Below are 25,490 nucleotides of genomic sequence, written 5' to 3'. Positions count from 1 at the left end.
GCACTATAAAATGCCTCAGATATGTGGTGTAGTCTCCTCCTTCTCCACGTCCATGTCGATGAAGCTCTTGATGTTCCTGAGCTGGATACTGTCAAAGTTCACCAGGAGAACAGTGGAGCCGGCAGCGCTCGGACGCAACTCCAGACGAGCTTTAGCCTCCTCCTTAGGACCAACATCTCCCACTCTGGAGGAAGGAAGCAAGTGAGAGGAGAATATAACACAACTAGTGGAAGAGTAGCTTTTGTTGTTGTTTCAAAAGGCAGTATTTTAAAGGTGCATTATTATGCAACTTTATATGTGGGAGAAAAAGTTGATATTTGTGGGTATTTGGCCTTGTAGTGACCCAGTGGCTGTATGAGTGGTCAGCATGGCGCCTTTACTTTCCATCAAAGTGGTCTATAGGATTCTCCAGGATCAATTGTTTGGAAAGTCTTCACTGCTGACAGAGCCTCTCACCAGAAAACCTACCAAACAATTGATCCTGGAACGTTCTAGAGACCACTGTCATCCAAACTGAAGGCACCATGCTGACCACTCACACAGCCGCTGGGTCAATACAAGATCAAATATGCATAAATATCAACTTTTTTTCCCCATAAAAGTTGCATAATGCACCTTTTAAAGCTACTGTGAAAAATTTTACGGCGTGACTAGACTAAAATAAAAGCATGAATTCAGCTACGAATTCTTTGTGAAAAGGACCTCAAACACATGTATCTTTACTGTAACGGGCTCTCATTACACCTGATGCGTAGCTTTGCCGAGAGTGGGACATCACTGGCTCGTCTTCATGAGGCTCTAGCTGGAGATATACTAGGGGCTTTGCTTTGGCTACAAGTTCCGTATTTTCCGGACTACAAGTCGCTCCGGAGTCTAAGTCGCACCAGCCTTGGCAACTACCTGGGCCTGGAGGCGTAACTGCACCGTTGACAAGCCTCTCCCGGCAGCACGTTGTTCAAGCTCTCATTTGCAATCTCGTTCCTCTAGCTGTGGCCATCGAGCTCTTAGCCCATGATGAGCTTTTTTTGTTTTCTGGAACTTAACAATTTTTAAACTTTTCAGTGGTACAGTAAGAACGTAAGTGCTTTATTTGTCATTGTACAACCGTACAGAAGTAGTTACTGGTAAACAAGTTGTCAGTGTGAAAATAACAAACGTGAAATTATATAATTTGATATATAAGTCACACCTGGGTATAAGTCACACCCTCGGACTTATAGTCCTGAAAATACGGTATACAAACATGGTATATTTGCAGTATATACAATATATATTTATCCAAATGCTCTGTTTTGATAACCCACTGCAAAACTAGCATTGTCAATATCAACATCATAGTATTTTGAACATGTTTGCCATGAGTGGTATGTTTGTTTGTGTTTTGACTTTTACAACAGTGTATCTGCTTCTGTAACACAGCAACATGGAACCTGGAAAGTTCTGCAGTGTGTAAGCATAAAATATCAGGGAAAAAAGGCAATGGTCTATCAAATGTGTATCCTTTTGTACATTTTACATCGGTGAGACTTACTTGACAGTGATTGGCTGGGACCCAGTTAGCCCCACCCCCTCCACGGTGAAGCTACACTTGCGCAGTCGCTCTGGTAGCGGGTTCACCAGAGTCAGCTGCACGGTGACCGGTGAGTTCACACGCACCCCACCCGAGACCTGCAAATATCAGAAATATGTTGTTGGGAAGTGACAAAGTGGGGAGGGAGGGAGAGGTGCCGTGGGCGTAATGTCACCACTGTCAGATGAGTTGGGCTCTGGTAGTAAACTCCTGCAGTGTTAGCGGCTGTAACTTGATGACTTACGACCAATATCATCATCGGACTCTACAGTAAAGCCCCAGCGTGATGACTTCTTGGGCTTCCTCATAAACTCCCGTTCTCCTCTTATGATCTTCCTCTTTTTCATTTTTCTTTTCTGTGCGTCTGATTTGTGTCGACGAGCATTGTTTTTCACCATTGTAAGGATCTGAACAAGCTTCTGACTCATGCTTTGCTTACACGCTATAGAACATGAAGACCATGTCAGTGAGATCAGCTGATAGACAATGGTCAACACCTTAATATTGATGCACATAACGTGAAGTTCAGATAAAATACAAACACATAGCCACAAACAACTGACTCGCTGAGAGGCAGTCATCCTCTCTGCACAGAGGGGTGCAAGACGAGGATAAAAGGGGACTGTCAACGGAGGTCTGAACTTCACTTCTTCAGTTGCTGAGTATATTTTAAGTAGAAAAGTACTAAAACTAATGAATTTATGAAAATAACAGGGAAAAAGTAAGGGCCTTTCATGCTCCCCTATGGTCCTGGGGCCCGAGCAACAGTACCCATTGACCCCCCCCTGTCGACGGGCCTGCTCTGTGAATAAACGTATAAGTGACAAAAGCTTAATTTAGACATGAACATTCATTCATTTTGATTGATAACCCTATAAATAAAAATCATCAGTGCTAAAGAACGCTAATTTGTCAAGAAGGGAAGTTTCAGTATGGTGCGAGAGAAACATACAGTTTGTTGACCACGCTGACCACACTGATGGTTGTGGTTGGGCAGTGCCAGCTGAGTCAGTCACATGTCTCGGGGAAGTTGATGCCAAAGTGAAACAAAAACATGAACTTTATCTGTAGGTGGTGCAATTACTTGTATGTGAATGTCGGGCTCGTCCAGCACTATGGTCTTCTGGGCCTTACAGAAGTCCATGCTCTCCTTGTCCACAGTGAGGGCCGACACCTGGATCAGGCGGTCTGCGGTCAGCGTCGGGCCGTAGTTCAGGTACTCCAGCTTCAGCGGCACGCGCAGCTCTGACAAGCAGACAAGAGGAAAGTCCTGAAAATGTTTGTTAAAGTCATTGGAGCTGAAATAACAAAGAGCCATTCCTGTCATGGGCACAAATGTATAGGAGGATCACATGTTTTTTAAAGCACAAACCACCATAATATAAGGTTAAAATGGATCGTAGCAAAATTGCGGTCATACTTGAACTTAAAGCTGAGGTAACTGACATAATTGTCATTGTAGATTACACTTTTTTTTTTTTTTTTTACCATAGGCTAATATTGTAAGCAGAGAGTTTTATGGGGAAATGTGGAATAAGAGTCTAAATCAGCGCAATGTATTTCTCCGACGGCCTGCCCTGATCATAGACTGTAGCATCACTATTAGCTGCAGAAGCCTAATAGGAAATGAGGCAGGTTCCGGAAGTTCCTTACTGTAATTGACTTTCCATTAAAACGGACTAAATTGGGTACAATCAGGAGGAGAGGGGGGTTTAACTGTTTACTTCTAAATCTCTGCCTCTTTTTTCCTTTCTCGTCTCAATCTTACAGACCATCCCTTTAAGGCTTCTGAATTACTAGCTGAGACCCGGCCTTCGGCCGGGCCTCGCTAGTCTCCACATTTGATATTCTTAGATTGTGAGTGATTACAAAGAAATGTCCAACCCGTCACACAGTTCAGCTGTAGACCAGTGGTTCCCAACCCATTCCAAAAACTATGGCCACTACAAATGTGTAAAAGAATGAAGGCAAATTTTTTTTTCAAACAAACTGCAATTGGAGTGTTTGATGCACCCGTGCTCCTTTCTTATAAACTACGACAATATTTTCGCTAAACTCGGGGAACAGGATTCAAGAGACAGTGGAATAAGTATGGATAAATATTAGGGGTTCAGCTTTAACGGTTCGGTTCACGGTGCAGGACCCGTGGTTTGGTCCATCACGGTAGTGAAATAGCCTAATGATCGTTATTAGACAGTATTTATAACCTTACAATAAAATTGGCAATGCGTTCAAAGCTGCTTTAGAATAAAATGTACCTCTGGGCTCACAATACGTGAAAGCAAAATAGAAAACAAATGGTACAGCAGCAAAGAAAAAAAAAAAAAGAAAAAAAACTACGCAGTGCAGGCCATGCGCTCGTTAAGTTGTAGTTTCATTTTCGCTTTTACTCACACGGAGGTTAAATCAGTCGGAGCAGCGCGTTTGATTAGAGGCTCGTGTTTGAGCAGGTTTGGGGCACGCACGCACACACATACACACACGCCCACACACGCACACATCGCCCTGTTTGGATGCGCGCGCACACATACATACACACACGCACGAACACACACACGCGCGCGCACACACACATCGCCCAGTTTGGATGCGCGCACACGCACGGCAGTCAGATCTCGTGCACTCGCGTATTTGTGACAGCGGGTTGTCGTCGGACAGCAGCACCACCAACCACGCACACACCATGGATCTATTATAAACTGTCGCCAGGCTTCCTGGTGTTCCCAAACGGTCTCCCATCCCAGTCCTAACCAGGCCCTTCCCTGCTTAGCTTCGGAGGAACGGTCTCCCATCCCAGTTCTAACCAGGCACTTCCCTGCTTAGCTTCAAAGTCGGTATGGGAAATAAACATGGCGGCGCCCAGGCGGCGGCCATTGAGATAGCGTTTTCTATAATAGATTATGGAAAACACACTGCAATTTTACAGCAGTAATGCAAAAATAAATGTATTTTTAGAATAGATGAACATTTGAGAGAAAACTGAAATATGAAAAAACAATTTTTAGAATGCTACCTTTCCTTTGTCAATAAACCCATGTGTTACTACAGGAAATCTCTTGACATAGCTGCTGTGTTCGGCTCCTGACCTTCTCCAGGCTTGATGTCCACTTTCTGAGAGCTGAAGCCGCAGTTGTCCCCCTGTTTGCCGTTGTAAGACACGGTACGAGCGAACAGCATGAAGGTGCAGCTCCGGGCGTCCATGCAGTTGTTGGTGAGGAGGGCGCAGATCTCAAAGTCCGAGCCCACCGCCATCCCCTCCACCAGCTTGATCTGGACACAAGACAGAAAAATGTTTGTGCAAAGGAAGCCTCCACCTTGCAACCCATTTCCATTTGTTTGTAACTCAGTAATGACTTTGTCCAAGAACTTCCTACAGGCCATCGGGATGGTAAGTAAAGGTGCTATGCTAATCAAACAAGCGTCCGCTGGGTCACTGAAAGGTTAAATAATAAAAAAATAAATGACAAATTAATTTGTGAATGAACACACACAGTAAACTGGCCAGTGTGGCGCTATGTTGTAGTTACTTCCTGGATTTGCAATCTACAAATATACATAAAAAGTTTGGTCTTTAGTTAAAACTAAGATGCTAAGGGAGAAAACTCGCAACATTGACCACTTCCTGAAAAACAACAACTATATTTTCACCAGTCGTATCTCGCCTTAAACACTTTGTATCATCTCAATCCTTTGCCAGGTCTTCCGTAATAGTTCCCGGATCTTATTCCCACAAACAGGAAATCAAATAAAACACTGCCTGTACACTGCGTTTCAAATTATTATGCAAATGATATTTTTCTAAGATTTTCTAAATGAATCAACTCAAATGACAGTCAGCATAAATTCCAAGACTTTAACTGTTAGAGGATTATATGAATGTGATTAAAAAAAATTATATATGTATATTATACATATGTATACATATATTATATGTTATAAACTATTCAAACTCTACTGTTCAAATTATTATTATGCAACTCATAGTTTCAATACATTTTAAAGGTGGTAATTAACTAAAAATGGTCATTTGTTCAATTTGCAGCATTAGTATGTAATATTTACTGAAATCAAAAGCTATTTCAATCAAAAACATCTTAGCAGGTCAAGTTACATTTTAACATAGGAGCCCTTAATTCATAGAATCTTCAAAATTCTTACATCCATTAAATCTGTGAGTTTTTGGAGAGTTTCTGCTCTTGGGATTCTTTGAAGGATGTCAGAATAGCCTTCCAGAACTGCTGTTTGGAGCCTAAAGCAAAACATCTGAGGGTGAGAGGCAGTTCACATCCAAAGGTTCTCAACAGGGTTGAGGTCAGGGGAGGAGGGGGTCCACATCATGAGTTTCTCTCCTTTTATGCCCATAGCAGCCAGTGATGCAGAGATATTCTTTACAGCAGGACATGGTGCGTTGTCATCATGCATGAAGATGATCTTGTTAGGGAAAACACGGCTCTTCTTTTTGTACCATGGAAGAAAGTGGTCAGTCAGAAACTCCACATATTTTTCAGAGGTCATTTTCACACCTTCAGGGAGTTTAAAGGGGCCGACCAGCTCTCTCCCCATGATTCTGGCCCAAAACATGACTCCGCCCCCTCCTTACTGACATCACAGCCTTGTTGGGACATTGTGGCCGTTCACCAACCATCCACTACTCCATCCATCTGACCATCCAGGGTTACACGGCTTCATCAGTGAACAAGACTGAAAATGAGTCTTCATGTATTTCTGAGCCCGTTGCAGCCGTTTCTGTTCATCAGCTTCAATTAACAGTTTTAGGGGAGGCCGGATAGAAGGTTTATGCACAACTGTAGCCTCTGGAGGATCCTACACCTTGATGTTCGGGAGACTCCAGAGGCTCCAGCAGCTTCAAATACCTGTATGCTGCTTTGTAGCAGCTGTTCTATTCATCTGATATACTTGTCTGGCAGAAACCGTCCATATTGTGCCTTAATCTGCACAAACCCATGTGTGTTCTGAATCAGCCACAAATCTCTTATCAGTATGATGATTACGCGTAATCTTTCATGAAATATCGATGGTTTTCAAACCTAGTCCAAGGCATTCAACTATTTCACGCTTTTCATCAGCAGAGAGACCCTTTTTCTTTCTCATTTTGCTTGAAAATGGTGACCTGCTTTATAATGTGCGGTATTTTTTTCCTTTAACTGGGCTTAACCTGACAACTAATCATCACAGGCGTCTGAGATTGATGTCAGTGATTCAAAGAGCCCTGTGACACAACACCATCCATGAGTTTCATTGAAAAAATATAGTTTTTTATCTTTATGGCACTGAAATACAACTTGCATAATAATAATTTGGAACGCGGTGTATGTTCATGAATGTACTTAAAAACCTGAGACTGCAGTACGAACTGTCTACTTTTTACTTTTTATTATCTAGTCAATGTTATCCCTTACCTTCAGATGCAGTCCTGGCTCCAGTCCTCGCTGCTGTAGCTTGTTGCGATGCTGGGCCTTCTCATAGATCCGCCTCTCGTCCTCAGATCCTGGAGATGAGTCAGATAATAGGTTAATACTACCTATTGCCAACACCGTCACATCCCTCGTAGCGTGTGAAATACCTTCAGCATACTTGTACTTGTGGGTGATGTCGTGCCGGTTGTTGGAGCCCACGGACTTGGTGCTGATGCATTTTCCCACAGATTTGGTGGAGCCGCTGATCTCCACCACATTCCCGTTGGGCAGTTGGACCTTCTCCACCACGTCCGCATTCACCTGACGAGGAGGAGAGTCATTGTGTCACTTCATTGTGTAATAAAAACACTTTTTGTAGTAGTGAGTAATGTGCGCTTTTTTGAAAGAGGGGGTCTGCTGAGGTCTTGCTTTCTGTGCTCGATACGTGTGTCGGCAGAAGCAAGTCAAATGTAATGTTTTTTAACTGCTTAACCCAAAACAGCGGTGAAGAGTTGGCAAAAATGTGATGGAAAAATGTTTTTAAAAAGTGACAACAACGCGAGAAAAAAAGTAAAGCTCCATACAGATGAGTTTTGTAGGTCTTAGCTTTAAAATGAGGCGTTACACTGGCCTACCGGCTGTGTGATCTTATGGATTTGGGTAAAGCTGAACAGGAGAAAATGCAGGAGTTAAGAGGTTAATGCCCAAATACAATATTTTAAGGCCACAAACGCAGAAAAATAATCTGCGCATGTTTCATTTCCTAAGATCTGCAAACATTTCATGAAACAGGGGAAAGAATTGGACAAAACGTGTAAGAATTTTTGTATTTTTGATGAGCTTGTGCAGAAAAAAATGTTTTTCCAATGAATGAATATTTAATGCCAGTTTCAATCTAATATTATGCTTTATGATGAAATTTTAGGAATAGATTTTTTACCAAAAATGTATTCATGACTTTCAATGCTTTTTAATGCCCCGCGGAAACCCTGATTTCAGTGGGAAAGGGGTTGAAGAATGAGAGGAGACATTCAGCCTCCTCAGCATCACCATCTCCTCTCTCCCTCACCACCACCAGAGTTTAGACCAATGGCCGCTGGTTGCGCTGCTTTACGACCGCGACGCAAGGGGCCGACATTGCTAAAGCTAGTTTTCCATCAGATACCATTGCACTTTACACATGTTATAAACAACTGTAAAGCCTGGTTTCTAATTTCTTGGAACTTTCTACAGCTAGATATTGCTCCTGTGATAACGTTGTGTTAGTTACAATTAAAGGGACCAGGCTGGTTTTCGTACGGAACATTTTAGAAATCTCGCCGGACTCCGTCAGAGCTGGGTAGGAGGAGTCTGTAAATCCGCCATGATTTCCCCCTCGAACGTGGTCATTATGGCAAACGGAGAGTAGTGAGGAGATGGAGTCTATTATTATTATGTCTATGGTCAAACATGTGCTCCTCTGGCTCTGAAAAGATGAAAAGTCCTTATGAAAATGCTGCAAGCTTAGCTGTTCCCACATCTTTTATTGTTGTCACTGAAGAAAGGTAAAGCGGGCACTTGTCTCTGCTGGACCTGAACAGAAAATGACTGTGCGGGTTGTGGCGCTACCGTTAGCTTGATTCTTACATTATGTCATTATGTCGTTGATGGGCAAAAGCAATATATTGACAATAAAAAGTATTTTAAACCTACCTCTGCAAAAATAAATGGCGCATCGTATTTCTTGGTCAGCTCTCCCTCTTTGATGGCCTTCACCGGGGCAGGGCCACAGCAGAAGATGCCTGACAGAGACACATTTGGATCACAGGGGTTTTTAATTATTAAACTCTACATCAACATACAATAGAATGTCTATGTGAAACTGACCAAATACTTTTTTTCCCCACTGTAGGTTTAACATGTCTAATAATACCAGCAGGTGGCGAAACAGGGCAGCCTTTTGTTAACCACTAAGTGCACATACATATTACCTTTGCTGCTGGAGGAGCAGGTATCATAACGCATTAAAAAATAACAAATGATTTTGTGGTGAAATGTGTTGGCATGGATGTGGCTCATCACAAGTTCAGCACATGCGTTTACCCCTGAAGGTCACATGACTGTGGTCACATGGCTGAATTCATCTGATACAACCACGTTTACCTCTCCAGAAGCATCCGCTGATCATACGCATGGACAGGGCGTACATTTGTCCAGAGGCCTACAGTCTCTTGACCAGTGGTTCTCAGCTTTTGTAAAACAAAAACACTAAGTAACGCAACGTGATGACTTTGTATGTCCATCTTCATTCAGGACGTCTCCTTTCTCTGTCCCACCATTTCCCTGCTCAGATAACCCGATCAGCTAATAAATGCTGTATATAGATGTTTATAATTGTAATGCGGTGTTACTCAACTGGTGGGCCAGGACTCAAAAGTATTTTCAGAGGGTCGCGAACCTTCCCCAGGGAACATTTCTTTCAATATTTAATTACAAGAGAAGTACAGCAACAGTCTATTATACACTACTGCTCAAAAATGATGATAACATGATTTTTAAGGTTAACATATGAATCAGAAACACAGTCTGACATTGTTAATGTAGTGAATGTCTATTCTAGCTGGAAACGGGTGATTTTTAGTAAAGTATCAAAGTATCAAAACAAGTTAGATTTCTAGAGGAGGACCGAGGTCATTTAACTCCACTTATGTGGAGCGTGATTAGCACTTTTACAAAATCACCAGAAGGCCGTACATATGCCGTACAAAGCACCAACCTTCACTGGTCTCCTGTGGAGTGGGGTCGCTGGCCTGCCACCCATTATACTCATTTGCCAGGTCCGGACGGGCCATCCAGCTGTCCACCCACACGTGGAAGTTCCTACAGAGATCAAATATACAAGTTACAGATTATAGTTTTAGTCACCGTCCCACCTGCCCAATCAATTTCCCGGCCAAAACGGGACACTTGGCAGCTATGTTTCAGTGTTCAGGGATATTCAAACTGACCAGATGGAGTCATCCGACAAGTTCTCGGACATTTCCATGTCGTAGATCTTCTCGATCAGGAGGTTGGCATCAGAGTCGTGGGCGGAGCCAAAGTTAGTGACCACTCGACATGGGATACCCAGAGTCCGTGACACTGGGGCAGAGGAGAGAGGGTGATCGGATTAATTAAGTGGGATTTTAAACTGTTCATGTCAGCAGGCAGCAAACACTTATTTATTTATTTTACAATTAATCATGACTACAGATGTCTCCTTACAAAAAGTCGAAATAATACTAGTTTTTAATATTAGTTAACAATGATAGTGAGTCGTTTCTCTCCGTCATCACCACTATGTTGGAGGGGATGAGGTAACATTGGATGGATTTTATGAAATATGCAATACTTGGTGTTGATTTACCTTTTAAATGATCATAGTACATAGTGGGATGGATAACCCCAGGCAAATTGAATATGACTGGAGATAAAAAATAAACTTTTGGAAATTTGTTATTGGTTTGCCAGAAAAAGAATCACAATTTCATGGAAAAATACCAACGGTGAAACAATGGACTAAACAATGAAAAGACATTCACATTATGGACAGTGTTGAGTTACTTTAAAATGGTAATAGATTCTATATTAGTAATTATAGTTTTACAAATGTAATATGTTTGTACATTACTCTTTCAAAAAAGTCGCTGTTACAAGGCACTGAGTTCATTTTGAGAAAATATAAACTGAAAATAGTAATAATGCTACCGAGCAAAAGCGCAGACAAAGATTTCCTTTTCCTTTGCTTTCCTCATTCTCTTGTGTTTTGTTTAGTCGACGTTTGCAACTGCAGATACACCAACTTGACTTGGTACAGATACAAAGTCGCAGTAGTTAATTGGTTTGTAGACGACCTCATGCAGATGTATTTGTTTATAGCGTATTGGTGTTTTTTTTTTTAATGTTTCACTTTACTACGACACAAAAGCATTTGAACACAGTGGACTTGAAATTTCACAACTGGAACTCTTCCCACTTCAAAACTGAAAAGGATCATCTTTACCAAAGCACATGAAGGCAGCATAAACTACAGTGTATCTGATTTAAATGAGATGTCAACAGAAACGTTGGTCGTGACGCTTTCCCAAAGACCATTTCTTTCTAAATATACAAACAGGATAAAGTCATAATAATAGTTGTGTGATGGTGGGACCAGCTGAGAATGTAAAATTCCTGGATGACTGAGTGCTTACACAAATGCGCTCTTCATGTATTGGTTTGTGTGTAGTACTCCACGCTGGTTTGAGTCTCACCTGCACATTCAATGGCGGCGAACACCCAGCACTGTCCGTAGCGCACCGGTCCGCTCTCGGCCCATTTGCGGAGGATGTCCCCGCTGCCCACCCACTCCCCCGGGTGCACGCCGTCGGTGACCTCCCCCCAGTTCCCCACCAGCACCCCACGGTCGTCCTGGCTGTTGATCTGTTGATCAAAATTCAAGAAATCATTGGAATTGGATATTAAAAAATATTCCTACGTGCAAGAATGGAAAGTCTGTGGTTTACAGGAAAGGAACCAGTCACCCATTAACACTCTCATTCATACACCAGTGTATGCAGACACTGGAGGCAAGGAGGGTGAAGTGTCTTGCCCAACGACACAATGACAGTGTGCAACTTCAGGAGCTGGAATTCAAACCCCCGACCTCCTGGAGACTAGTTGACTCGAGTTGCCTCCGGTCACAGAGATGTCTCCGATACGTCCCCTGGAGATAGGGCGAGTCTCTGGGTAGTCTTGGTGAAAATAAACAGCTGAGACTTTTTCAAGTGTCCAACAGGTCTCAGAGACATCGCAGAGACGTCACCGAAACGTCAAATAGTGACAACAAATAGTGTTCGTAATGTTGTCACAACTGCTTGAGACCATGTAGACTTATCGGACACTCCGCTGAAATCGGGGCTGTTTTCACCGAGACTCGCCTTGTCTCCAGGGTGTTCTCAGAGACATCTCCATGACTAGCGGCAACTCGAGTCTCCAACTAGTCTCCAGGCCGGTGAGAATGCACCGCTTTTAATGCTTTGAATGCATTCAAAGCATTGAATGCATTCAATCTGAGTTGCAGAGACTGCCAGTCGCGCAAACTCTATGCAACTTTCCTCCGGTGAGATAGGCCCTTTATACACTGACATTTTATAAAGACATTATAAATTTGAAATGGTGAATGCTTTGACATGCTTATAAATAAAAAGGATAACAAGGAGTAGTTCTCTGTTAACTGAAGGTACTACAACTATTATTTTCCCTAATACTTCATCCATTCCCACTACGACATTTTCAGTGATGCAAAAATGACTTCAACATCACCTACCGCTTTTACTACTGCAGTTTCAATCATTGTATAGAGACTAAAGAAATAAAAAAAAACGGGGTCCCATTCACTGGCTGCATTCATCTCAACAATGTTTTTGAGGCACCGCTTCAGGATTTAGAAGTGCTTCAAACTTGGATGTGGTAACTAGGACACCGCATTCTTCATGTAGGCACCAGCTCTCCATCACAAAAGCAGAGACGCAAGGGGAGAGAGAGTGTCTTTTTGTGTTGAATTAATGAAGGTTTTCTGGGCTGTGATCAGAGACTGTGGCATTGGCTCGCATACATGGGGTTTTGAATAAAAAGACTGAAGTCTGAAGTTGGCCAAATGAGCAGATTTCTCACGCCAAGAGGGTTGTTACATCACCAGACTCGCCAGACAAGCTCTGGAGAGAAGTTAGTCTCGTAGTAGTAAGCATCAGCACGTACAGCTTCAATTAACCTCGCGAACATCTACTATAACTGTGATTTTATCAAAACAATGATTAAACTCTGAAAAGAAGAGGTTGAGCTGTCCCCAATAACAATAAAACAATAAGTGATACAGGGAAATATCTCCTGCAAATATCTCATGTACAGTGTTTGTTTTTTCACTTTGGAGACATTGTAATACTTGTCATACCATAGCGCTCAGCACCCGGGTCACGTAGACTGGGTTCCTCCTCGCAGAGCAGTCCTGGTCGGCATCAGACACAAACTTGGGGTTGTCATCCAAGATCTTCAGGCAGATGTCCAGGATTCCCTCTTCAAACTGCAGCCACGTAAAAAGACAAGAACACAAAAACACTTGCAGTTATGCTCGGACTACAAAAGGCTGTCAGTTCACTCGCTCGCCCCTCCATGATAATAGTAAACATAGAATACAAGCCTTCATTTTCGGCTCACGGTATGCTAACGAATCTTAACGGCTCATTTATAATAACGCACAAATAAAGTCAAGTCTAAGTCGGGTCCATATGGATGTTTTTTCACTACAGATTGTTCGGCAGAAACGAAGAAAAAAAAAAAACGGCAGTCATAGCTAGCATTAGCATGTAGCATTTTATGAATGAGCCTTAAATCTGCAGTTTTGGGTGCAAGCCTAGAAAACTATATCAATAATTCTGCATTTGTTAAAGTCGTTTTTGAATGATTGGAGAGATTTTCTCTTCTTCTGTTGTTTCAAATATATAACCATACATGGGCGATTCCAGAGATGCCGTCTGTATAGAGCTCCTCCCGGTCACGTGTCGGGGTCCAACATAAAAAATCCCATGTATTGTTAGCATTGACTTTTCGAAAAAAGTCCACTATTAAGAGTCTAACATCACGGCTAATCAGCAATGTGCTAACTCACGGACATGAAACATACAATGTCAAATTGAAGATTTGTCTAAAACATAATAAACTGCAAAATTGCAAAAGTAATTTAGTCGTATTTTCATGTATTGTCTGTCTCTTTCTTGTAAAACACCCACGCAAGCGTTGGTAGTTAGCACATAGCTGACTAGCCGGCATCTTGCCATTAAACTCTTAATAATTTACTTTTTTGAAAAGTCAACGTGACCGTGAGTGGGTGGGACTGTGGAGCTCTATTGAAGAAGACACTTTCTGATTGTATCGATTACGCAACAAAATCCAGGAAATAGAGATCAGAGCGTTTCAGCAGTAGAAGAAGGTACAACCAAAGTGAATGGGATTACTTAAAACTATTTTTTGTTTTGTGTCGATTGGTCAAATATTTGCAAGACATTCATATTGTTAACTCGCAGCGCATTTACGGGTTCGGCATGACTTTTTTCTATCGTCATGTCACCCTGTGTATTAGCCTGACATGACGCAGACTTGATCCTTTTTTGTGCCTTTTTTATTTTCTTCACTTTCTTCCATTGACAACCAACAGAAGTGTCAGAACACAAAGAGCGGAGCTGAATAGGATGAATAGATTTAGCCGACTTTCCGCTAAAAATCAGCCTCCTCAGCTTCTCCATCTCCTCCTCTTCACCACCACCACCAGATCAGACTCCCACTTCTTCATACATATAATACAGCGGTGCGTGCAGCGCCTCTGTCCTCTCCTCCTGCTTGATTTCTCTTTTTGGAGGAGAAACGGACCCCAGATCAGCTGGGTAAGTCTCTCCTGATTGAAAGGCTTTGTTTACGGACCTGTCCGAAGTTCCACGGCAGGGCTTTGATGCGTTTGGGCGTCCCCCTGTAGATGAGGCCGTGCTGGGACAGGACATACTCATTCCTCTTGGCCTTGCTGCTCATGTAGACGGCATCTCCTAAAATAGACAAGGAAGAAGAAGCCACGGTGACCTATTGAAGTGACTTAAGGTGTTGCTTTTGGTCTCCTGCCTATTTATGGAGAATGAGAACAGAGGAGAGGAAAAAGCACCAGTGGAATGACAACATATACTTGGTCAGATTTGGTCCAACTATTTGTGTGTTGGTGGAACGCCAGCCCACTGTACACCCAGAACACTGCTGCTCCAGTCCAGACCAGAATCAGGAGATACAACCTTATTATGAGTCCAGTGCTCAGGTCTCTGCACTGACTTCCTGTCACTTGGAGAACAAAACTTTAAAATACAACGAGCGTTTCAGTTGTAAGTAGGGCTGTCAAAGACAAAGGGAGTCATTGTGATTAATAAACATGTCAAAAGTGTGATGAATCTGATTTATTAAAAGTCAAAAAAGTATTGTTTGACAGCACTACTTTTAGTGACATTCCCTGAAGATGTGAGACAGGCTGAAGTTTGTTGCACTATATACTGTATTGTGTGGCATGACTGCAAACTGCAGCCTTTTTTTGTTGCACAAAGTTTTATTTGCATAAGTATATTTCAAAGAGGAAAAACAATCCGGGAGTGGCTAACTTAATTTAGTTTGTACCTTCTTAGCCTTTGGGAGCCTTGGATCTGAATTTATCTCTTTTGGACTCACTCTGGATTCCGTTAAATTTGACATATTAACATGATTAAGAAAATCAGACTGAAATAAAACATTGTCTTTGGAAGCAGTCAGGATATTCATGCACGCTCAGTCAGTGTATAAACAAGGCTTACAAATTTTGATGAAAAGGTTTTAAAAAAAACATCACAGTAATATTTTGGTGAAATACAATTTCTTAAATTGAAAATATATATATCATCTTCATATCTATTCCTGGTGTTCAGATTGTGAATGGCTATGCTCCTGTTTACAAACCTTTACAATCCCCGTGCCCTAGAAGACCCATTAAAGGAATAGGCCACCGTTTTTACATACTGAGATATGCTCTTACCTCACTTTAGTCGTGTTAATATATCCCCGTCTGGTCTTTGTCCGTGCGCTCTGTCAGGCAAACGGAGCACATACGCAGCCTCTCCCACATGTCACATAGCTCCAAAAAAGCTCACGATAGAAGCTACCAAGCTCTTCCACGTGTTCCCTATTTAAATAAAGTTACGTGAAGTGTTTTCATGCGAAGTATATTTACACAGAAATGTAACGTGTCGATTTTATAAGCAGATAAAAAGGGGGACTATATTGTGAGGCGTAATGATACGAGGAGTAAAACGTCCGCGCAGTAACTCCTAAAGGTTATTGACGGAAGTGAGGGGGGGAAGTCTTTAGGAGTTACTGCGCGGACGTTTTACTCCTCGTATCATTACGCCTCACAATATAGTCCCCCTTTTTATTTGCTTATAAAATCGACATGCTACATTTCTGTGTAAATATACTTCGCATGAAAACACTTCACGTAACTTTATTTAAATAGGGAACACGTGGAAGAGCTTGGTAGCTTCTATCGTGAGCTTTTTTGGAGCTATATGACATGTGGGAGAGGCTGCGCATGTGCTCTGTTTGCGTGACAGAGCGCACGGACAAAGACCAGACGGGGATATATTAACACGACTAAAGTGAGGTAAGAACATATCTCAGTATGTAAAAACGGTGGCCTATTCCTTTAAAGTAGCTTCTCTACATGACTATGTCTATGCACTATGTCTTTCTGTCGTTCTGCTTTTGAACAATCAGCTTTTTCAGTGAAGACCATATTACACTGTGGAACAAACTGCCTGACAATATGAAGACGTGCTAACGTCAAGGGCTTTAAAAGTTAATAAGTTAAGATACTTCTAAAAAGTAGGCAGTGCTGCTCACACTAACCACCAAAGTGCTGACTGTCTTTGGTCCACACTGCCATGGTACTGACTTTACACTGGTGTTTGTCCTGGTGATGTTGATGTGCCTTGTGAGAGGGGGTAGTTTTTACCATGTCTGTAATATTGTACATGTCTTGGTTGTCTGTGGTTAACCCTTTGTCCTGTGAATTTGATCTTGTTTCTGCTAAGAGTCCGTTAACCTGCCGGACAAAGCAGGTGTAAATTAGCCTAACTCTTCTAATTAGCCTAACTAGCTAAATCTGGTAAGTGTTTGGCTAACTTCCTGTTGACCAGTGTAGGGTAAAGACTACTTCCTGTCAAAAAAAAAAAAAAAACCTGACATACATAACTGCCGAGTGTGTGTTTCATTAAAAAATGTTCATTTTATTTTACCATTTGTTTGCATTAAATTAGCGTTAGCCTTTATCTTCAAACACTTACTGGGATAAACACAAAAGCCCCCTCTGGTGAAGTATTTTCGTCCCGTGTAAGGTTTGTTATAAAGTAATTATTCAACAGCTGCCTGTTTTCTGTTACATACAGTTTAAACGTTTCTTTATTTCAGTGGACACGGCAAACAGGAAGTTAGCATCATGTACATAGTCCCTTTTAAATAAACTAAAAAGAATAATGGTATTTTAGAGGTTTTTTTTTTTTTTTATATACCCATCCCAAAGACTTCCATAAAAGCCCCACAAATCCCTGCCCTACTCACGGGTGCACCACGCGTTGAAGAGCAGGGTGAAGTGTCCCAGGCTGGTCTGGGTGGTGTCCTGGTCCAGCCTGAGGGAGTAGAGTCCGATGGGAGCGTCCGCAGAGGAGCGGATGGTCAGGAGGACAGTGTCTTCAGCGGGTCCCGGGACAGCGGACGCAGACCAGGCATCCGTGTCCAAGGACCCCTCAGTGAGAGCGAAACTGACCGCTGTGCCAGACTCCCGCCTGGGCAACGGGCCTGGGGTCAAACACACAAACCAGACAGGGCCACACATAATATTATCTCATTTGGCAATAAGTTTTACATTAACACTAAGACCCCATGGAAACAGGACAGTGTGTGGGCAAAAGTCAAAATGAAGGCTCATTTGACAAGCTGAACAGTGTGATTTTTGGTCACTTCTGAGAAAGTATTTGTTTAAATCAGTTTAAAATGATTGATTTGAAATGAACTGTGACCTCTGAGCCTGTTTTCAGCAACAAAAGGGGAAAAGAAAGTGGGCGGCATTTTATCGCATCAAAAAGGCAAGTTTAAAGGTCAAAATAAACTATTTCTCAGACCAAAACCAAAACTTGGAATCAAACCGGGTTCTTTTCTTCATACAACACTGCACTTCTCCACATTCATCTAATCAAAGGACCTATAGGTGATTTTTTTTTTTATAGTGGTGGTACAATTTTGGGGGTTTTCCTCCAGCATATATAACGAATTGTGGAATAAATACAGTGCATCTAATTATAAAGCATTCGTATCAATTTTACTATCAATCATATCAATTTATGAACTTGCAGGCTAGTTTTCCAGCACTTGTTTTTAACCTCATTGGGCATAACCCAAATCTAAAAGGTCCTTGAAAAAAGCAGCAAAATAGCAACGAAAATGAGATGTAAACAAGGATGAAAATGCCAAAAAACATAGACAAAACACAACAAAAACGTGACGACAACACGGCAACAGCACGAGGAAAAATCTTATACAAGTTTTGCAGGTCTTAGCTTTCAAATCAGGCACAACACTCAAAACAAAATATCGGCTGAAAGCTCTCTCTTTTAGATTTGGGATTTTTAAGGTGGTGGTTAAGAGGTTACTATACTTGAAGAAATACTACTCTGTGGTAGGGGAGTACAAACATGAAATGAATGACAGATAAACAATGTATTTTTGGGGTCCAATATCTATCATTTGTACATTTATTTGCATTTTTTCCCCCTCATAGTTTTATGTAATACTTGTCGGCATAAAATGGTTCTCAATATTATCGCTTATAGAGGTATTTTCCGTGCCTCAATATATCGAATGATAGGCTTATGTAACTGCAAATTTAATCTCGTGTCAGAAAAGTCTTTTTTCTCCCACTACAACATGAATAAATAGACACCTGGGAATCCATTCAGAAATGTCCCCACCCTTTCATTCATTCATTTGATGTTACAAAGTTGTACAATCTCAGCTCATAAGTAAATAGTCCTTAGAGACACTGACGTTAGATCAAACTTTGGACCACGTGTAGTACTTCTGCATTTACGCACCGGTCTGGACGGTGATGGTGAAGCTGGTCTCCTTGGGTGTAAACTTGGCCCCGCCCGGCTTCAGAACCAGAGTCACACAGAAGGGCTGTCCCCGTCTCACGACCAGGCGCTCTGGCTCCTTGAACTGGTCCGTGTGGTGGTTCACTCCGTTACTGACCGTGTTCAGGTCACAGCGCTCGATCTCCAGAGCTGAAAACGCAAGAGTGAGGCAATCAAAGTTAGACATTAATATTCTGCATTACAATCAGAGTTGCTGCTTACACTTATTTATCACCTAACTGTATTGTCGGTGTTTTTCAATGTATGACATGACTGCAACCTTACTGGGAGTGGGTACGTCTCCAGCTCGTCTCCATAGAGATGTGACTAAACTCAGCAGAATTTGAGATTTAAATCCTCATGAAAAGTCCATTTGTTTGATAATCCAACACATACAGGGAGCCGTCAGAGCTTTTCCCCCCTTTTGATTACAGCAGGCACCGGGAGGCCAAGAGGCGTTCAAAGGTTGTGAGGAAAAAAAGGTAAACTTAGTTCTAAATGACGTTTACGTTATAAAAAACAGACTTGCATGTTTAGAAAATAAAGTTTTGTTGAAAATGTTGAATCTTATTTAGTACGCTGATAAATGTGTGCCGCTCACAAGAGTAATGAGATTTCCGTATCTCATTGAATCTATGATCAGAGCAGCGTGTGGAGGGGAGTGAGGGGCGTGAGTGAGGGGGGGAAAGCCGGGGAGGGGGGTGGGTGATGCAGAGCAGGGTTCACGACTGACACCTACCAGTGTTGGGGGCAACGTATTACAAAAGTGACGAGTTACAAAAGTATATTACTTTTTTCAGTAACTGAGGAACTAATTTTGTCTTTTTTAGTTTTATCATATGGTACTTTTTACTTCTTCTTGAGTAAAAATAGTATCTGTTTCTTGCTTGAGTAAAAACAATTGCTACTTTTTCCACTGTAAGTAAATATTTAAACGGCAAATGCTTCATTTTGATCTGCCCCCAGTTTTTCTGTATTTTCTGCCATTTTCTTGGAATTTTCACATATTCCACACAATTTCATATTTTGTATCACAGCGTTTATGGTGACACAGAAAATAAATCAGACTTTTTCACTCAAACAGTTACTCACAGTACATTTTCTCCAAGTACTTTTTTTACTTTTACTTGGGTAAATATTTGGGCACTACTCTTTACTTTACTTGAGTAATTATTTCAAAGTAACATTACTCTTAACTGAGTAAATATTTTGTCTACTCTACGCACCTCTGTCCATTATCGTTCTTAAAAGAACACAATACAACATTTTGGATTGTACTGTGGTCCCTAATGAGCAGCTCGACACAGAGAAGGCTGTTACTGCAGAGGTTAATCAAAGAATGCATTTGGATGAGGAGATAACCTGTTTAAATCTCTTATTAAACACCATTCTGTGAAAGGGGAAGCTGGAATAGTCATTCAAATACTATTTATAATAATAATAATAATGCATTGGTTTACATAGAGCTTTTCTGGACACTCAAAGACGCTTTACGTTGCATTATTCTTTCCTGGTGGTAAGTTACTTTTGTAGCCACAGCTGCCATGGGGTAGACTGACGGAAGCGAGGCAACCAGTCTGCGCTATCGGCCCCTGCGACCCCACCACCATCCACTCACTCACTCACTACATTCACCAGGCTTCCTTGTGTTCCCAAACGGTCTCCCATCCAAGTACCGACCAGGCCTTTCCTGCTTAGCTTACAAGGTCTGACGGGATCGGGCAGAGCAAAGACGGTATTATGACCACAACATTTATTTGAGAATCTCTCATTTTTACAGCATTTCAAAAGAGCTCAAACTACAGTTAAAATCTAATCAACATTAAGAAATCATTGACTCTTATATATGGCAGGGCTGGTTGCAAACAGTGTACTCTATGTCCATGTTTGTTTGTCTTCTAATTGTCTTAAATGTACGATGTAAATCTGACGCAGTGTATTTTGTTGTAATTATTTGGTGAAACATTACACAGTGTGGCTTTAATAATGTTGTGAGTTAAAGATAATGTATAGAGTGGCTCGCGGTATAACCCAGAGGTTGGTGGGTCGAATCCTGGCTCCAGCGGGAGCACACAGTTGTTACGTCCTTGGGCAAGACACTTAAGTCGCCACCTGTGTATTTTGGTGGATCTGATATCACCAAGTAATTAAGAGTCCAGGGCCAATGTCAAAGTAGTTTGTCCAGGACCAATGTTAAGGTTAGGGTTAGGTTTAGGCTGGCTGGCTGTAACATTGGCCCTGGACTCTTAATTACTTGGTGATATCAGATTGACCATGTATTTTACTGTGTGTGAGTGAGTGGTCAGTCTTCTCCAGGGCAGCTGTGGCTTCAGTAGGGCTGCAACTAACAATTATTTTGGTAATCGATCAATCTACCGATTATTTTTATGATTAATCGATTAATCGCTTAGCTGTGAATGGTGTAAATTGTGTTTTTTCCCTTCCATCTATCCATCCATTTTCTTCCGCTTTATCCAGGGCCGGGTTGCGGAGGCAGCAGTTTTTTCAGGTTTTTTAATCACTAAAGCTAAAGTGGCAACACTTGAGGACATGTTGATGGAGTAAACTTAAAGTGTTTTTGGAGGCTCTTAGTGCCAATTCTGCTTTATGATTGGATGAGATGTACAAAACACTAAAGGCCCTAACTTGAAAGTAGGTTTCCATCAAAAATAAACAATATTTATGTTATTTTTGCTCTTTTTAAGTCCGTGTTTACCAGAAAACGATTAATCGATTACTAAAATAGTTGACAAATATTTCAATAATCGATTAATTGTCGATTAATCGATTAGTTGTTTCAGCCCTAGGCTTCAGTAACAATACCACCAATGAGTGTGCGCTTAACGAATCAAATACAGAAGCTTTTCCCAAAGTCTGGAGTGCATTAATCTCACTTTTCCCCCATAAAAACAATTAGTGTCATTCAAAAGATGAATGAAGTCAAGTGTCCGCAGTGTCCGCTGGACCACAATGTAGCGCTTTGAGAGAGTTGTCAACACAAGCTTTAAAGCGCATAAACCATTATCATTATTTCTGGCTTTAAACAGCAAACAATGTCATAGTTGCAGGACTAATCTCACAGGCTATTAAAAAAGTTAAGTTAACACTTTGATTTTAAGCACAATTGAATAATGACTTTTTCCTAGTAGCTCACAGCTCACATATTGATTAGCAGCACATTTAGAGCACGTTCCTTCAACACTATCCTGAAAAGTCGATGTCTTTATAAAGTGACACCTGACGCTATCAAGTTTGAGGAGATGCAACCCTACACTTCACAAGTTCACACGAGCTAAAAATAGTCACGATATATCACAGAACTTCACAAACACGTGCATATTATCGCAATTACGCACAGATCTAAACGTGAAGATGGAAAAGTCTCTCACCAGGCGTCATTGTGCGTCTTCTCCGCGCAGCAGACTTGCTGAAATGTGTGTAGTTTGGAAAGAGTGAAGAGCAGGTTTTATAGTAGAGGTGAAACCTGATCAGGGCGCCCCCGTGTGTCCGTCTGTTGCATCACACAGTCTGTTTTTAGCCTCGCAGACAGGAAGAGTTACGGGCCGCTTCCTCTGTTGTAGCTGGGCCAAGCGGGCCAAGCCACAGCAAGACGTCTGGACTGAGGGGGCAAAAGCAGAACCTGCTTTGGGCCTAGTTTAATCCTGGTTTAGGCCCAGTTAAGTCCTGGTTTAGTCCTAGTGTATAGTCCTGGCTTAGTCCTAGTTTAGTTCTGGTCTAGTCCTGGTTTCATCCCAGTTTAGTCGTGGCTTTGTTCTAGTTTAGTCTATGTTGAGTCTTCTTTAGTTAGTCATAGTTTATTCCTTTATTATTTTAGTGCTAGTTTAGTCCTGATTTAGGGTCAAGGTCTAGTGAACAATATAGAAAGTAGGGCAGTACAACAGGCAAACTTCTTGACTCAAGGGTCGCATGAGGTTTTTACTCTCTCCAGGGGGGCCATAGCAGTGTTAATTTTGACAACATATTATAATTTAGTTTTAGTCTTTTGATGAAAATGTAATTCGATTTTAGTCTAGTTTTAGTCAAAAAAATATCTTCAATTTTAGTCTAGTTTCAGTCGACTAAAATTGCAAGTGATTTTAGTCGACTAAATTTAAGACGAATTTGGTCGACTTTACATTGATAATATTCATTATAATCATATTTAATCTTGTTCCTCTGCTTCATGGAGCTGCTCCACATGAACAAAGCTCAGAGCTGATCCTTTGGCAGAGAATTTACATGATCTGAGGCTCTTTCAGACGGTCAATAGAAGTTTGGATGATTTTAGTCTCTCCCTTTCATTTTTATTTAGTCTTATTTTAGTCGTTTAAAATATCTGGACATTTTAGTCATAGTTTTAGTCTCATGAGAAACTTTTAATTTAGTTTTAGTCCAATTTTTGTCGTCAAAAATAACACTAAACTAAAATTAAGACTAAATATTTTAGCCGATGAAATTAACACTGGGCCATAGTGGTTTGGGAGTTGTCAAACAAATACATAATAAACATAAATAAATCGCCTACACAACATGGACAATTATAAAGCAATAGCAGGAGTAATGCAATACCTTTTTTAATCAGGGAGAAAAGTGGTTTTGGTCATCTTTTTCTCCATCAAAGTTAATGGAAAGTTAATCAAAAGCCTATCCCTGCACTAGAACAATAAAACAGGAATCAAATAAAACCATTATTTTTATTGAGTCTTTTGTGCAGGTATTTGGGAATAATCTCAAACACATCTTTATTACGATCTTACATTTTGTTGGTTCAAGAGGTCTCCCCACAAGCTCCTCCCAGTGAAGCTATGACAAATGTTTTGACTTCACGATGACCGACTGAACTGAACAATACAACAAAAAGTCTCCACAACTTTTTTGTCCATTAATCCGTGTATTTTAAGTTAAGAAGCATTATTACTGTGTTCAAACAAACCTTCAAATCAATCATATAGTTTTGTCCTCAGGTGCAAACGGAGGCACTTCGTATAAATGTCAGTTTGTTATGGTTGACAAGCTGCAGGATGTGGGTGAAATGTGTCAAGCAATTCAATTCAAGCAATTGCACAAACAGGAAACTGTGACAAAATGAGAGTCTGGGACACAATGCGAACCTGACACGGAAACAAGTAAAAGCAAAAGCAAAAGGGGAATCGAGAAAGCAGCAGGTTCAATTCCCAAATCTAGGACCTTTTCTCAAATAGAATCTGTTTGCCTTATCAATTATAAAACCATTACACACGCATTCATAAACATAGAAATACAGTAAGAAAACATAATGAAATATGGACCCAAACAACAACTTCTGAGGACTAGGGCATGTGCTAATACAGGTTTGAAGTCGTGTGCTACATTAGAGCTGAAAGGCAATTTTGGGGGGCGACAATGGCATAATTGTTAGGGTCAGTTTGCTTCATTCACTCCCCACACACTGATGATAAGCTATTATAGTCGCCCGAGCGGCTCTGGGGCAGACTATAGCCGCTGAACCAGTCCTATCTCGAGGACAGGACGTACTTTGACAACTGTGTCTCAAGATTGCCATGACCTGTGGAGTCCCTCAGGGGTCAATCCTGGGACCCCTGTTATTCAACGGATCAAAACACTACTTAAGTCTGTTCAAACTGACCCTGATTTCAGTCTTTTAGTTTTATTCAGTACTTACATCAACAATAATCTGTGGGGAAATACACCATTCTTCTTTTTTTTTTTTAAGATTTCAACTGAGTATTTTATGATTTGTAATAAATATTGTTATGCGGGTCACGGCTTGTATTCGTGGGGTGATGGTACATGTAGGTCCTGTTGCCGTACCAGTTGAAAACCCCTTGCTCTAGACCTGTGGTTCGCAACCTGGTGAAAAAAAAATCATCAAACACAATTTTTCAATGCTATATTGAGGACTTTTATAAAACAACAGCTGCTTTTGTGATGAGCACAGTTGTGATCTTGCAGGACTAATCTGCATTCTCAGAGTCTGATTAAAAGCAACATCCATCCATCCATCCATTTTCTTCCGCTTTATCCGGGGCCGGGTCGCGGGGGCAGCAGTCTCAGCAGAGATGCCCAAACTTCCCGATCCACACACACCTCCTCCAGCTGTTCTGGGGGGACCCCGAGGCGACACCAGGCCAGCTCGAAGACATAGTCCCACCACCGTGTCCTGGGTCTTCCACGAGGCCTTGTCCCACTAGGACATGCCTGGAACACCTCCCGCGGGAGGATTAAAAGTAACAATAACATTAAATATAAACTTGTTTACAGACTATACAAGGCACCAGGTGGAGTGGTCTCTCCCCTTCAGCAGCAGAAATGTGTCCCAACATTACACATTACATGACATGACATACTGTTGGTTACAGCTGTCCCAAGTCCAGTGTGGAGCTGAACCAGCAGATAAAACTTACACACTGTTAATGACAATAAAAAAAATGTCCCTTTTAGACAAACATCAAGTAATACCATAAATAAATACATTTATATTTCCTGCAGTTTGTTGCCTTGACAAAGTTGACTTTGCATTTTGCGGATAACTGTCCCACTCACTTGAAACCCTGGGGAAATTGATAAAAGCAATCCATAGAAAAAAAGGAAAACATTTAAATAGATCATAAATAGCTAAAATACTTGAATAAGCATACAAAACAAAATAAGCTAAGCTTCAGCCTTTGCCTTTTCGGTCTTGTTCAACAGAATAATTGCTTTTGACTTGATTTTACTTTTATTGACCAAAATTTACTCTGAACTAAAAAGTCAGGCAACAGC

At 41.3% G+C, this 25,490-nt stretch overlaps 1 protein-coding gene across 1 annotated transcript; it reads right to left on the bottom strand.

Annotated features, from left to right (window-relative positions):
- Position 1: 1 nt before the first annotated feature.
- Positions 2 to 22,127, bottom strand: LOC306964130 (protein-glutamine gamma-glutamyltransferase 2-like; the record flags this gene model as incomplete). The annotated part of the gene is made up of 15 exons (XM_079558039.1): positions 2 to 184; positions 1,532 to 1,668; positions 2,655 to 2,815; positions 4,657 to 4,840; positions 6,991 to 7,079; positions 7,155 to 7,308; positions 8,680 to 8,768; positions 9,743 to 9,846; positions 9,975 to 10,107; positions 11,259 to 11,427; positions 12,938 to 13,066; positions 14,461 to 14,579; positions 17,161 to 17,397; positions 18,690 to 18,878; positions 22,118 to 22,127. 15 exons carry the CDS (start codon positions 22,125 to 22,127, stop codon positions 16 to 18), a joined length of 2,073 nt encoding a protein of 690 aa, XP_079414165.1. The 3' UTR covers positions 2 to 15.
- Positions 22,128 to 25,490: the final 3,363 nt, after the last annotated feature.

Source organism: Gobius niger (assembly GCF_951799975.1).
Source record: "Gobius niger genome assembly, chromosome: 6".
NCBI classification, from domain to species: domain Eukaryota; kingdom Metazoa; phylum Chordata; class Actinopteri; order Gobiiformes; family Gobiidae; genus Gobius; species Gobius niger.
This window is presented reverse-complemented; position numbering and strand designations above follow the sequence as displayed.